General features: G+C 32.9%; 1 protein-coding gene and 1 non-coding gene across 2 annotated transcripts in view; both read right to left on the bottom strand.

Annotated features, from left to right (window-relative positions):
• Positions 1-388: 388 nt before the first annotated feature.
• TRNAR-ACG (transfer RNA arginine (anticodon ACG)) lies at positions 389-461 on the bottom strand. Its single transcript has one exon. It is a non-coding gene; the product is annotated as a tRNA-Arg (tRNA).
• Positions 462-4,957: 4,496 nt separating this feature from the next.
• The window catches only part of LOC143225871 (fringe glycosyltransferase-like), a 36,928-nt gene continuing 25,172 nt past the window's right edge, over positions 4,958-16,713 (bottom strand). Inside the window, exons 9-12 of the mRNA XM_076456028.1 lie at positions 13,469-13,551; positions 10,143-10,326; positions 7,714-7,928; positions 4,958-5,570 (exon numbers count right to left, since the gene is read on the bottom strand). Coding sequence (XP_076312143.1) covers positions 10,272-10,326; positions 13,469-13,551 — 138 coding nt within the window. The 3' untranslated portion in view covers positions 4,958-5,570; positions 7,714-7,928; positions 10,143-10,271. The remainder of the gene's footprint in view (positions 5,571-7,713; positions 7,929-10,142; positions 10,327-13,468; positions 13,552-16,713) is intronic.

Raw genomic sequence — 16,713 nt, 5'->3', positions numbered from 1 at the left:
GAGTAGAATTTCAAGTATGGATCGAATGATAAAAGTAGAAATAAGTTAAATCCCCCAAGTAAAACGTTTACACGAAATTTCAGACATGTTTGTGTTTCACATTATTAAACCATTGTGAAATTTGAAGCTAAATTAATGAAAGAAAACTATCGATATCATCGTGTTTCGTATTCGTAAGCGAAAGGATCATTATTTAAATTATCCAATTAATTGACACGAGAGATATTTCACATCGTTACCGATTTTCAATTCATTTCTGGTATGTTGTTCATCGGTTCTTTGGTATTTTCATTCGAAATGTGAAAAGTGCTCTTCTGAATTCACTTCAAATGAACCTCAAGATTGTGTTTCTCAAATTTAATAAACACGCAAAATTGTAACGCTTAATCGAGCCAGCCAGGATTCGAACCTGGAATCTTCTGATCCGTAGTCAGACGCGTTATCCATTGCGCCACTGGCCCGCTCTATAAAATTTAATTTTCGAGCTCAGTTAATAGGACTCGTCCATCTAGTTTTGCAGATACGGAGAGGAGTATCGCGCTCAATGTTCTCTACTGTAGGCCTGATACATCATTTTCTCCACCATCCGTGACTACTATCTCTATGCGTACGTAAGCGTTCTCTTCCCAGTGCTTCAAGGCCAAGCAGGATTACTTGTGTAAGGCGTTTGACTCGTAACCTCACAGTTGCAGGTGCGAATGCTCATCCTATCAAACATGCCTGCTTTGTCACTCGAAGGGGGTTTATAAGGTCACGGTAAATGCCTTCATGCGTTACTAAAAATGGAAGTCCATCAGTCAACAGTTTGTAGTGATAACTAGAAGCCTTCTCTCTAGTCTTGCAGAGATAAATTTTCGACGACTAGAACAGATAACCTTTGTGACACTTTGTGCAAAATTCAAAACCAAATCCTCTACCTTTAAAAGAACTTGTCATATATCTACTGTTGACCTTTTACACCTTATTATAATGCTCACTACTCGTGAACTCTCAATGTACGAAATTAAATTCATTCTAGCACCATTTCCCACTCGTAGTGAAGAATAATGGAGTTTGTGTTTTCGAAGAATAGAGCAAACCTACACAATGGGCTAACCATGCTGTGCCAAACAGGGGTATCGAAGCATGCTTTCCTGCGATGTATCGTCGCAAACACAGCACATATCCAGTGAGGGCCGTGAGTATAAGATGGGCTTTTTCTGGGACAATAAATATTCCAATCAATATTGAAAGCCTTTTTTAGTATAACAACAAATCAATTTATTTTTACTTGTGTATGGCGTTCGGCTTCTATTTTTATAGTCGGGTGCTTATGCGCATCCTTTCTAAAATACCCGCTTTTTCCGTCGTTGGGACATTATTACGTTTCTCTAAATACTGGTATTCGTTAATAATAATGTAATAGATGAGTCGGCTCTGTATGGTGATAGCTAGCTTGTTTCCCTCTAGTGTTTTAGAGATAAATTATCAACAGATAAAGTTCGTGTAGCTTTGAGCAAAATTGTGAAATCAAATCCTGTGCTTTGAAAGAAACCTGTCATATACTGTAGTCCATATTGGTGTGTGAAGTGATTCATTTACAATGTTCTTATGAGAAACTGAAATTTATCGTCGCTTTTAATTAAAACGTAAGAACGTGTTTGGTGTATAATATTGATATATTCATTTAAAATTCTTTTTTTATCTTTTTAGTGTTTGAATAATGGTTAAACAGAGCAATTATATTACAAATCTGGGAAAAATTGACTTTGTTATAACAATCAAAAACTATTATATATTGGACTGACCCTGTGATATTAGTATCACTGTATTTTATTAAGTAATCTACAACATTATTACTTTATAACTCTGTTATAAATAGTCCTAGTTTTATAAGTTAAAATTACAAAAATAATATTATACAGTGTTGAAACACTGTTATTCCAGTAACAAACGTTTGATTATATAGCTTTCAATACTAAGGTTTCAACGAACATTAGCATTCTGTTGAGAAAAAACGCCTGTTACCATGAATTAACTCGCTCAAGAAAAACTTTTGTGTTAAAAAGAGACCATAATTATAGAAGAAATGTTTATACATAGGCTCCTTGTCTGCAACAAGTAACATTTATTTTTCCATTAAGAATGGATTTTATGAAAAGCAGTTTTTAATTATCTTATTGCTTTTTTCTGTAATTCTTTACTTTTTCTCTACCTCAAGAGAACTAATTATTGCATTAATTTTATACCATTAGATAATAACATAGTTAGTTAGTTAGTTATCACCATTAGATTCCATCTAGGAACATAGGGCCGCAATCGCTTGCGGATTCTTCAACAAGTATTTAAGTGAGTAGGTTGTTAGCCCACTGCACCGAGCCGTCCCTAATTTAGTAGTGTAAGACTAGAAGGAAGGCAGCTAGTCATCACCATCCACCGTCAACTCTTGGGCTACTCTTTTACCAACGAATAGTGGGATTTACCACACATTATAACACCCCCACGTCTGAAAGGGCGAGCATGTTTGGCGCGACGCGGGCGCGAACCCGCGGATTACGAGTCGCACGCCTTACGCGCTTGGCCATGCCAGGCCCAGATAATAACATACGTCCACTAAATTATCTGTAATCATAAATTGGAGATCGCTATTCACATAAGAGGAGACAGTCAGCCAGCTGCACTTGCAGCCAAAACAGTTATGTATGACTCTTTCAACCGAATAAAGTTTACTATCACTTTCTTTTCTAATGCGTTGACAAATGAAAATACGGAGCATGTTAAACGTCATCAACATCTGAATATTAGGCCTTTCTATTTGCAGCTCTACACGTGAACTTGACTACATCCGGCTTATGTTCTTTTGCTTATGATGGCTACTTTTTACTGGACACGACAGTTTCACACTAGTTTTCAAATACCTTTAGTTAAACGGTTTACATTCTGATTTTACTTGAGATACTTTATGGGGAAAACTCTCATAATAAAAAAATGTTAATGACCTGTCGAATTAACGGAATAAATAAACCCACTGGTTGAATTAAAAATACAGATTATAAGATGACATATTCATATATTTCTATACCAGAATATGCATATCTTTTATTTCGTTTCTAACATCTATGTGGGTGCAGGGTAATGATTGTAAGTGTATATGCGGAAGGTTTTATTTTTTACTCTTCTAATCCAAACTAAAAAAGAAATAGTTCAACACACCTCTTGACTTTTCCAAACGACCTCACTCGGAATTTATGTCAATCAATTCTATTAATGTTTGTTTGTTTTTAATTTCTTGTAAAGCTACACGATGGCTATCTGTGCTAGTCGTCCCTAATTTAGCAGTGTAAGGCTAAAGGGAATATCATCACCGCCCACTGCTAACTCTTGGACTACTCTTTTACCAACGTATAATGTGATCGACTGTCACATTATAACACCCCCACGGCTAAAAGGGCGAGCATGTTTGGGGTGACGGGGATTGGAACCCATGACCCTCAGCGTACGTGTCGAGCACCTTAACCACTTGACCATAACGGGCATCAATCCTATTAATAAACCTTCTGTTTTGAGCAGAGAATAAAATGTGTTGAATATCAAGACAACTATTCTCATTCGGTGAAACGTCATAAGATATAAAAAAATGCTGAATTTAGAAATATTTTTAGTACAGATATTCCAAGGAAATGAAACAAACTATAGAATTTGTATTCCAAAATTAATCTCCTTTTTGAAAATTTCTCATCACCTTTTCTTTTTTTTGAAATTTCTCTAAAAATATCCAGTTTCTCTCTCCCACCTTTTTCCAGTTTTCACTCGTAATAATTTTCTTAAATTTTCTAAAGTTCATTCCATTACTTATTTATTCCCGTATCCTTAGATAATGTCTTCCGTTCTTTGAATAGAAAAACTAAAATCTCGTATCCTCATCAGTCCTTAATTTCTCTGAAATTTTCTCATTAGCCACATATATCTATGATCGTTCCCTATCTTTAGTATTCCTTAACATATCCCATTCTTATCTCTTCTAAGTATATTTAAATATCATCCCATCTTTTCGCCTGCTCTGAAACAGCTAAATATTACATCTCGATCACTTATCTATACATCAGTCCATTCGTTAATCTGTTCTTTAAATTATTAAACTCAGTTTACATTCTCGGTAGCTTTAAGCACCTCTTAACATCAGTTCAAACTTTCGTCAGTTCTTAACGTTCCTAGATATCGATTTGTGCTCTTATCTGTTCTAAGCATAACTAAAGATCACTCTATATCTTCATCCGTTCACAATAATTTTATATATTACCAAACTCCCTTCATCCGTCATCAAGATTTTTACAAGATAATTATATATTTTCGTTAACCCAGTTTATAGCAGTATTATAACTTAACCCTTAACAACCCGTAGCATCTGTAAAAATAACTAACTCCATACTTCTCATTTGTCTCCTCACATAGTTAATATTTATTACTCTACACCCTCTTCAGTACTTTTACAGAACGTTCTAAACCTTATTACACCTCTAATTTGTGTGGATATTTTCTGTACTCTCTCTCTCTTGAGGCCCGGCATGGCCTAGCGCGTAAGGCGTGCGACTCGTAATTCGAGGGTCGCGGGTTCGCGCCCGCGTCGCGCTAAACATGCTCGCCCTCCCAGCCGTGGGGGCGTATAATGTGACGGTCAATCCCACTATTCGTTGGTAAAGAGTAGCCCAAGAGTTGGCGGTGGGTGGTGATGACTAGCTGCCTTCCCTCTAGTCTTACACTGCTAAATTAGGGACGGCTAGCACAGATAGCCCTCGAGTATCTTTGTGCGAAATTCCGAAACAAACAAACAAACAAAACTCTCTCTTGATCATAACGTATTTCCAGGCATATTAAAAACTTGAAGAACCAATCTTAACAAAAGATGGTTATTTTGCTTTTTTTTAAATATGCGCATAGCAGTGTCCAGTGATGAAAGAAAATAACGAATTCAATTGCAGCAATGTGATCAGGTTCTTTATTTTTTTGTTGTCATCAAATCCGTCTACAGGAACAAAATTTTGTTTATCATCAGGGTACAAATGTTTCTAAGAATGTTCCGTTAAAGGTGAGTTAAAAGTATTACAATATACTTAATTAATCACCCACATTAGAACTGAATTTATAAAGCTCCCATCATTAGATATGAAAGTTTTCTTTTCATTAGTTCTTCTGAATAAGGAGGTTCAATGTTGTAATTTCTATACATTTTTTATTAGTTTTTTATATGAATGTGGATTGTTTATTGATCAGTTACTATCATAATGTAACTTATTCTACTTTAAGAACATGTCGCTAACATTAAATATATTAGGACTTTATTTAGGAAGTTTACCAATATTTTTTTAAGCCAGAGGTCACTTTGATTATTGTATAAAAGTCGTGTGAAAACTGTAAATACAAAAGTAAATATGAAACAGTAATGTTGTTGAATGAAGAAAAACACAACAAAAGCACTTTATTTTTCAGGATCAATAAGATACTCAGTCTTATTCTGTGGACTTCTGCTCCGAAATGACATAATTTCAGCAACAATGTTACAGATGGCAACGTTCCCGTGCTACCGCTGTTTTCTAAATATAAAATGAAATATATATGTATACGTACATTCAGTTAAGCTTCAAACATTTAATGTATAGAGTTTCTTTAATACATAAACCTTTAGCATTAGAACTTTTGCGGATAATCTTAAAGTCTGAGCTAGTATGTCGTGTTTCACGTATAGTGTAGTGAACTATTCATACATTTACCAACATTATTTGAAGGAATATGTGTGTGTGTGTGTATTCCTTCGCATGTCAGAAACTTATCTATTAAAGAAACTCTTTAATATTAAGGCTTAAAAGCGAACACGGTAATTGATCAGTGAACAATCTTACTTCTCTGAATAATACATAATTATCACTAATATAGCAAAAATGCACAACAATTAACTTTTTACTCTAAAGTTATTAAAATCGTTAAACAAATCAGTTTTTAATGTTTCTTACCGGGAAGGCTAAAAAAACATTTCTAAATCGTTTTCATCTTAATTATTTGTTTCTTGTTAAGCCCAAAGCTACATAATGAGCTATCTGTATCTGCCAACTACGAGTATCGAAGCCTGGTTTATATCGTTATAAGCATTCAGACTTAACACAAAAGAGCTTCATGTTAATGACACGAACCTAAACAAAGTTTAATAACAAGACCCAACTTTACCTACACCTTACTTGTCTTGTTATAAAATTAAGTTTGGAGTTGCTCAGTTTATTTTATCATAGGTGACATATAGAACACCAAAGTATATAAAAATAATCTAAATTTTTTCTAATACTTTCCTTCCAAGTGCCCTCCAGCAGACATTCTTGGACTAACTGCTGTCCGGAAAATATATGATGTTATTTAGTGCTTCCTTATTGACACTTCTAGAACGAAATGTTATTGTCACCCATTCAAGTAAACTTAGTATATATATAAGTATGTGGTCACTAAAATATTAATGTTTCATTGTCTTTAGTACTGATATTAATCTCAGTGTGTTATCTTCAGGTGTTTTTCCAAATAACCTTGAGAAGTGTTAGAAAACGTGGTTCAAAAATATTTTTCATAAAGAAAAATATATAAATAAACATTAATATAAGCGACTGACTGTCATAAGACTAAAATTCAAAGTGAAAATATATGATGTTATTTAGCGCTTCCTTATTGACACTTTTAGAATGAGATGCAGTTGTCACCCATTCAAGCAGACTTGGTTGCCTGTAACCACAAGGGTTTAATTGTTTACCACATCAAGTCTAGTTTTACTTTTTACTGATGAATTTTGAAAATAAAAAACTTTGATTGTAACTAAAGGAGAGTTTCAGTACTATCTGGAAGAGAATTTTGATTGTAACTAAAAGAGAGTTTCAGCTTTTCTGGTATATTCTTCCACGTGACACACAAAACAAACATTTCGAGAAACTTTCACTACATAATCCTTAAAACAGAACAAACAACTTATTATTAATTATTAACGTGCAATGTGATATTTTACCAATAATCAGCTGTACTTACCATGGTAGTCATGGAGTTATAACCACACTAGCAAACTTAGAAATGATAATTACAATGTCACTCCACAAAGCAGTAAAACAGAACACACACTCTTTGTTAAGTATTAAATAAAATCGATCTTTCATCATCTATTGAACAGATTTAAATTAATAAATGACAAAAACACACAAATAAACGTACATTTCAACTAAAAATGTATATCAGTTTTTATATCAAACCATGATAACAAAGTCTTTTACTCAGCGTCATAACTCAACAGTGTTCTATGAATAACTTTACTGGTCCATGTAAAAATTTGTTCTAAACTCAATTATTTCAAATGAACCGTACGTTCTTAACCAAATCTTCAAAGTTAAAAGTTAAATTAAAATGAAACTTCACTACTGACAAATATTAAATGAAAGTATAAGAACATTGCAAATATTTTCATTTCTCATCTTTGTACTACATATTTCACACCTTATATAAGTCCTCTGGTGGTTCAATAGTAAGGCTGAGAGCTATCACATCAAACATCTAACTTTAATACTCGGAGTGAAAACAGTACAGACAGCCCAATGGGTATATTTGTGCTTATCAACAAACATACATATCTTATATTCGTACTTTTATGCGCTAAATCTATTACAAAGTATAGCTTTTAATTTCATATAACGAAAAAAAAAACAACGCACTTACAAGTTTATATTCTGCCTGTTCACTTCTACAATTTGCGTGCAAGGTGTGACTATCCCTTAATGTCGTAGTCTTGAGATTTTACCTTGAATTTCTTAAAAATCGCTGATTTTGTGTGATCAAACCAGATATCTTGACATTCTTGTTAACGACCGCTCCCATTATTGTGTGTATTGTCTGTGGTGGCGAAAACAATGGCTGTTTAGAATTTGTCTTCGCTAAAAACATAGAAAATAAAAGTTTTACTTTTGTCAAACCAGTTTCGACATTTATCATTTAACCACATCGAAAAGAGAGCAACAAAACTAGTCTACAGTTAATAGTTTATATGTTACGTGATTATTCGTTAAATTGATTTGAATGAAAGATATGAAACAAATAAAAATTATGGTTTGCTTTGTGTTTCCACGGTCATATATCTGGGAATTTCAAGTGTAATATATTATGCATAATTATTTTACTCTGACATTAAAATCAAATATAAGATTAATTAGATACCTGTGTTATTGAAACGATTTGTTGAAAATGCAATTTAAATAAACAGGTGACTCTGAAAATTATTATTTTATTTGTTTAGTTATTCTTGAAATTCAATGAATAGATTTTTTAGTGATACCTAAAATAAGAAGTGGTTATTTTGAGAGAAAATTAGATTAATATGAGAAAAATAAACAATATGGCAAGAAAACTTATACTACTAAACCGAGGATTAAAATATGGACCAACTCACTTCACACCATGATGCAAGTTTATGTTTTGTGACCGTATCTTACCTTGATATCCTTATAACTTATGTAGGTAGTTTTATGACATTTTAATTTCTAACTACATATATGACTAGAAATGAATTGGTTAGACCTATCGTGTGTGATCCACATTACCACTGACTACCGATTTCTTTTGTTGTTATTTGGTCCATCTCAGGATTTAAAACAAAAAATATTGTTTTAGGTTTACTTTTAATTCATTATTACGAGAACTCCACTTGAAATGAAAATGTATTCTCAAGATGGTTGATATGGGTATTAGAACTTTAATAAAAATAAATTACAGAAAAACGTTTCGACCTTCTTACCACATTTCCAGGTCATCTTTGTTAACCTGAAGATGACCTAAAATAGGTCGAAACGTTTCTCTCTACTTTATTTTAATTAAAGTTCTAATACCCATTTCAGTCATCTTGAGAATACAAGTTTATTTTTAGTTTGTCTCATGGCAATTCGTAGGAGGTATTTCATTTTCAACCATAAGTAATGAATTTGGCCAGTAATAATATATAAAACAAATAACAATATCTGCATTTAGACGTAATAAGTGTTATTTCTTCGCTGTCTCCAGTGTTTTACATCATCTTAATACTGAATTAGATTAGGTTTGGCATAACCAAAGGTTTAATCAGTTACTCTGATATATACAGTTGAAAAAAGTAACCACATTTCTTTGATAAAAGCTGTTGTTTCACGCTGTTATCCATACAACAGATTTACGCGTCTTTGTAAATTATTACAAGAACAAGTGTAAAGGTTAATGAGTGACAGAGGTTGCTTGAGAAAAATCTGAAGAGGGGATACTACCAGGTGTCCACTTACACAGAGACTTTCCAAGTTGACAATATAATCAATCATAATAAGCCATTCCTTGCCCCCTAGTCTACTAACAAGCATGCAGAAATATCAGTGATAAAAATGCTAAACAATGAATATTGTATCAATCAAAGCCGGTTCTAGGCAAAATTATGGCCTTTGAAAGCTTCGAATTTGGATCCCTTGCTCCTGTAAAATTGTCAATAACTTCTAAATGCTATGTCGATTTTGGCGATACTTGTGTTAGGTGCCCTGCACTGGGATCGACTCTGTTATTAACTAAAATTCCTTCATATTTTAATACTGTCTTAAAATTAAACAACTGTGCAATATCAGAGATCTGAATGTGCTAGGTACGTAATGTGCAATGTAATGTTTGATCAATACTCAAATACACTTACCATGGGAGTCGTGGAATTACAGCCAAACAAGTAGGCTTAGAAATAACTTATTAGAATGCCACTTCACAATCTTCAACTTTTAACTTCTAGGCTCAAAAATCACTTTTTAATCATAATATTTCAAATACTGAAGCCAAGACAGAAAGAGTGAATACTTTTGTAAATAGCTTAACACATTAAAACTCAAACCGATAATTTTACTCTAAAACAGCACAGTAGTTTCAAATGCACAGTGTCTACGTTTTCGATAATGTATCACAATAAAAATTTCGTTATATGCTATGGTGGGTAATTCAATGCTCTAATGTAATTACCCACAATAAAAAATCGTAACTTATGTTACGTTTTTAAAAATAATTATTCGTAAACGGAATGAGGAAAACTGTGTATTTCAGTTAAAAAAATAAATCAGGAGATCTAATCTAACGAATAACATATTAAAACTTGCCTTTTTTTATTTTTTGGCATCTGTTCAAGAATGCTTGAAGTCAATAATCTTGATTGGTTGATTCTTTTCAGTTCATCAAATCACAAGCGATAGGCTTCAATATGGTGGAAAAGCATCATTAATTCAACATCATCTCAAACAAAACTCGAAACGAGGGAAAAGGCGGCAGTGTAATGATAAAAACCTGCAAATAAATTATAAGGAAAAACTTGATAAAGAGAGTTCAGTCTATCCACGATTAACGTTTAATTACTAGAATAATCATCCGTTACAATTATAAATCCACTATTGATAAAGAAGTAAATAAAAGTAATTATGATAATTATATGGCAAATAATCAGGATGTTTACTTTGCTGTTAACCAGTAAGCTACACCGTGGACTACTTTGTTCTACCTACCGCAGGTACTGAAACCCAATATTTATCGTTAAAAACCCTTACCGATGATCCAAGAACTAACAACAAAAACTTCTACAATATCTTTCTTTCTGCTGATACGCGTTTTCCACAAAAATAAATAATTAATAACAGTTCTAATAATGTTATTTGTTATTTTTTCAAGTTGCCAAGAGTGCGTAAGAACGAATAGTGTAATTCTTCACAAAACATGATAGCGTATATAAGTTAGAGTGTTTCATTTTGTATTAAACTAAACTCTCCTTAGGCCTTCTATAATCGGAAAAAATGTTTTCACCAGACTGTGATATTTGCCCAAAAAAACCTCAAGATGAGAAAAAATTAAACTAAATTAAAACTAAGAATTTTAAAGTTTCCTAAACTGTTAACGGATTTTTTTCTTTGTTGTCAGTTATTGTTATTGTCTCAAAAGAGTCTTCGATAGATAATGTAATAAATTAAGCCTCTCACAAATACTAAATTAATAAGAATATTTTACTTGATGGTTAACTGAGATCCCAGGAAACTTAAAATTCCAGTTTCATTTAAACACTTAAACCATTAAAGTCTCACGTAGATCGCAAATACAGAAGACTTTTTCATATTTAGTCATTGTAATTGTAGTTCTGGTTTCATTATTGTGAAAACGAATACAAATTAGAAACAACTTTAATCTGTGTGTATAGGTTTACTGTTTGTTTGTTTGGAATTTCGCACAAAGCTACTCGAGGGCTATCTGTGCTAGCCGTCCCTAATTTAGCAGTGTAAGACTAGAGGGAAGGCAGCTAGTCATCACCACCCACCGCCAACTCTTGGGCTACTCTTTTACCAACGAAAAGTGGGATTGACCGTCACATTATACGCCCCCACGGCTGGGAGGGCGAGCATGTTTAGCGCGACGCGGGCGCGAACCCACGACCCTCGGATTACGAGTCGCACGCCTTACGCGCTTGGCCATGCCGGGCATCTTTGAGGAAAATTAGCACCGATACTGCATAATTAACATGAGTGTGTTGAAAAGGCCCCATCAACTATCTTTAACCAATCATTTGAAATAGCTGTTTGCTGTGTATTTAGTGTCTGGATTATTTTGGTGAGATTGGAATGCGCCTCACATGAACATTCTTACATAATCGATGAGACGAAGTTTAGTTATCATGTTGGTCACTCCGTTTCGTTAAAGCCTCTTTTCTTACAATAATTATTCGTTTTGTTTGTTATGAAGGAAGCAAATATTATCAGCTGTTACACTAAAGGTAGATCAAATTGTACTACAATATAACGACAATAAAGGTTGTTGTATGTGGCTATCAAAATCTACGGTACTTCCACCAACACTACATGCGTCACCTTTTTGTATGAAAAAGGATATGGATTTGGTTGTATGTTCTCTCCAATAAGTTGATATTTGTTTTATTGCTAGAGGGTAAAATGCGATTTAATTTAAAAATTATATTGTCACATTCATTGGTTCATATGATGTACTAACAGAAATAACCATTTTCTGGAAAGGTATAACTACTAGCTCCTGGAAACATCCACTCTCTGGAAAGGTATAACTGCTAGTTCCTGCGGAAGTCTAATGAGCTTGTGGCCTTTTCTTGAATTATCTGACAGTTCTACAACAATGTACTTATACTTGACATTCAATAATATTCATCATCCATAAAAAAGGGATTTTATTGAACATTTAATTTTAAAATGATGTATCATTACAAAATAGATTTTACTTTGTAGACGCAATTGTCAATGAAAGTGCCTTGGTTATCGTTAGTGAAGTCTGACTCTAACGAGAACCTAGCTTAGTGAAGTCTGACTCTAACGATAACCTAGCCTAGTAAAGTCTGACTCTAACGATAACCTAGCCTAGTAAAGTCTGACTCTAACGGTGCGTAAATCTTATTCTAACAATATGTACACTGATAGGGCATCCCATCGCAGAAGAAAAATCTTACACTAATATTACGTACACTGGGGTTACGTTGTTGTAAATATCTGATTCAGTGTCAGAGCAGATTGCAGCAAGACAGAAACGACGATAGTGATAATATGTTTGGTTAATCATTTGTATTTAAAATAACATGACTATCATCAGGTTCCTGAGTTGCATAACAAGAATGAATTGAGGTAGCATATTATTTTATGACACTTTTGCTTTTAATAACTACATCTGTATTTTGTTCTGTTCTACACGGTATAACAAGTCGGCATAATACTGTGAATCATATTCAGATTACAGAGCTATTAATTGATAGTTATGTTCTTTGACCATTTTTCTCTTCTGTTCATTTGCGTCATAACACTCCTCCTTCCTCTTCAAAATTATATCACACTTACCATACCAAGCGGAGCCCGACTTTAAGAACTAATAACTGATGTTTAATTACTTTGTTCTGTTTGTTTGTTTGTTTGAAGTTAAGCACAAAGATACACAATGGACTATTCTGTGCTTTGCCCATTACGGGTATAGAAACCCAGCTTCTAGCAGTACAAATCCGCAAATATACTGCTGTGCAACTGGGGTGCTCATTACTTTGTTATTGATTTCTCTATCGATGCTTTGAAAATCTCTACTTTTATAGCACCCATTTCCCTAAGGTAATATCTAATACCTTAAGTCGAAGTAGGAATTTTAATATGAATTATTAATATATATTTATGAAACGATGGGAAATCTCTAAAAGTATTATAATACCAAAACGATAAACCGATTTTCCTTCCAACCCAAACTATAGACGATCCGAGTGAATTATTTAAGTTTCTCTATATAAACAGACAAGAATCTCCCCAGATTTAATTTAATATTGAAATACTGAGGCGGTATTTCATATTATTTAACAACACATTTTCCTAGGTGGAAGAAACTACTTGATAATTTTATAATGAAAGTGTTACGATAGCTCTATCGTAATAATTAAATAGACATTTACCTTGTTGGATCGAGCTCTTTGTCAAAACCTTCAACAGTCAATACGTTCGTTTCGTTTCCAGATCTGGAATAACTAAAGGAAATCTGTGAAATAACGAAAAAAAATTAATATTTATTCTTCAATAAAATTAAACACAAAGATATAGATATCCTATATTTTGTAAATATAGGATAATATATTTACAAAATAATAATTTATAGATAATATGTAAAATACATTTTATGTACTTTGAACTCTATAAACCACATAACCTACGTTACCGTCAAATGAGTTCTCTTTGAACGTTTGAACATTGGAGCAATTTTGAATATTAAAACCAAAAAGAAAATTTTTATTCTACAAAATTCCAACTCAAAATTATTAAATCGCAGTTTTCAATTTAAATATTTAGTTTTATGCAAGTTTCATATACATTATTGCAATTTTCATTGAAAATAACAAATTATACTATTTCTGCAGAAAATATCTGGATGGTAGAAGCTTCATACCGAACAAACAACAATAGAAAAACTTCCATTTCCGAAGAGGTAAGTGCAGTTATCTCTGGAGTCAAAAAACCATGACAGTACAGAATGGATATCAGTACAGTTTGTTACTTAGTTAATTTCAGCTGCCTTTTCATTACTTGTGGCTACAGACATTAATAATTTTTTCCTATTATTTATCGTTAATATTGAGGAATTTTTGGAATTAGCTCAAAGTACTGAAAGTGTCATAAATACTGATGATGATGTTGACAATGAACATGAAGAAGAAAACGACAATTCAAATGATAAGATTCAACAGAATAGAGAGTTCTACCTAGTTGAATTTAAATCCAACAAATCAAGGAAGCATTACATAGATAAAATTATCTCAGCTGAGTCAGTCAACGAGTAAAGATTTAGGAGATCATGAAATAATTTTCACGCTGCTGTCCAAAAAAGTCCCATTGAAATTCATATGATCTGATATATATGACAGAGGATACGTTGAACAAGATCAGATTTTTAAAAAACCCTCTTGAGACCCCACAAGAAGACCAATGAGAAAGACTTTTATTTCTTGAGAGTGAACTGCAATGATATTTTAAGCCTTTGTAGCAAACCTGTCTTAACAGAAGAACTGGTTTTTCAAGTTCGAATGCTTTATACCTAAATTGCTTAAGAAAAATTACTTTTATAGTTATAACTCATATTAAGCTGTAATTTTACAATATTTGACAAAATTAAGGGAGACATTTTCTTGTACAATGTTCATTATACAAACATGAATTTGACATTTTTAAAGATGTTTTGATGTTTAATGCAATCCAAACATTGTCCATCAATGAGCGGCAGATGTTTAATACATTTTTTAAAGCAGCCCCACCAATAGGTTACTTTGAACACAATAGAACTTTCTAAAAAAGTACATCCGTTATATTGCCATTGCAGAAATATGTTATGAAATATTAGTGTCAAGGTATGCCACCATAATAATATTTTTCCCCTTGTTTCTACCCTTTACATTCTACAAAATTCCAAAAAGATGTGTGTGTTTTCATATAGCAAAGCCACATCGGGCTATCTGCTGAGTGAGCCCACCAAGGGGAATCGAACCCATGATTTTAGTGTTGTAAATCCGTAGACTTACCGCCGTACTAGCGAAGGGCGAAAAAGATGTAAACACAGTTAAGAAAAACCTCACTTGACGGTATTATAAAGAATAAATTAAAGAATTGAACTAATAACAACAGGAACAAAATCATGAGGTAGGATTACTCCAGCAGCTGGAAATATAACACTTAAACGTAAGCAGTAACACCGCAACAGTGAAACTCGATGACCAAATATACAAAGAACTCACTGTCTAGACTTGATTAAATAATTCTTCATAAATGAAACTACTTATAAAATAAAAGTATATTACCAGTTACACAAATGGAAATGTTGTTAAAATCAACAAGAAGTTGACATTCAACTAATTATCGAAAACCAATTATGCACGAATCGGACAGCTGTCACAAATTTCAAGCTTCTCTACCCTGAGAGGTCGTAGTCACGCTCAGCTGCCTCCAAGTTTTGACTTTTGTTCCGGATTAACAAGCAACATTTTTCATTACTTCTTTTAAATAACTTCAAGAGCAAAACCCAAAAAATCATCTTATAATTATAACGATCTATATATATCTAGAAAATTTCACACTAATCTACAAGTCTTCAGTGCATTTCGAATTAAAGTATGAACAATAAATATGTGTTGCAGACGTAGTGTGTCACTTCATCCGTCATTTTTCTTTCACTTTCTTCTAGTGAAATTAAATCTGTAGTAAACTAAAATCTACAGAGTTCTTATGCGTGTAGAAACAATAAGGAATACTGTAAGCACACAAAAAGTGTCATTTTTCAGTTCACGTGTTTATTAACATAACAGTTTTTTTTTCAATATACTTTCTTTTATTGTCTTTTATTTTATGATTTTAACTACAATATATTTTAAACCTACATTTGATATTCATCCACAGAATATCCTATAACAGAATAATGTATGTCAAATAGTAAGAAAATAAAGTTAGTGCTTTTTATGTACAATAATTTACGTACATTTCGTTTCTTATTACGACCTGACGTGGTCTGATTGTTAGGATGCTCGACTCCAAGTCTATGGATCACGGGATCCAATACATTTACAGGGCATGCTCGCCCTTTAGGACGTCATAGTATGACGGTGAATCCCAGTGTTTATTGGTAAAGCGTAGACCAAGAACTCGCGCTGAGTGATGTTGACTAGTGGTCTTTTCTCCAGTTTACTGCTTCTAATTTAAGGATGACTACCAAAAAAATAGCCTTCGAATAGCTTTGTGCGAATCAAAAACACAAAACTACTTTTTTTAAAATAAAAAAATTGTGTATTTTACGTACAACACTTTATCCTGAGAATTGGATAAACTAAGTGAAAAGTATATCCCAATAAGCCTGATGTTAGATTCTTGTTCATTACTTGGATAGGTCTCTATTATTTCCCTTAAGTTAAATATTTGTCAATAATTAAATGAACTCGTTAGATCTACTCTTTATGCTGTGCTATATAATATTAATATGTTCTAAAATATCAAAGATAGAAGTTTCAAACTAATAAAACATTAACTGTATATTAAAATACATTTGGCTCTAGTAGTAGAGTATGTATCAATTTGTTTGTTTGTTCCTTTGTTTTGAATTTCGCGCAAAGCTACATGAGGGATATCTGCGCTAGCCGTCCATAATTTAACAGTGTAAGACTAG

Source organism: Tachypleus tridentatus, chromosome 9, assembly GCF_004210375.1.
Source record: "Tachypleus tridentatus isolate NWPU-2018 chromosome 9, ASM421037v1, whole genome shotgun sequence".
NCBI lineage: Eukaryota > Metazoa > Arthropoda > Merostomata > Xiphosura > Limulidae > Tachypleus > Tachypleus tridentatus.
This window is presented reverse-complemented; position numbering and strand designations above follow the sequence as displayed.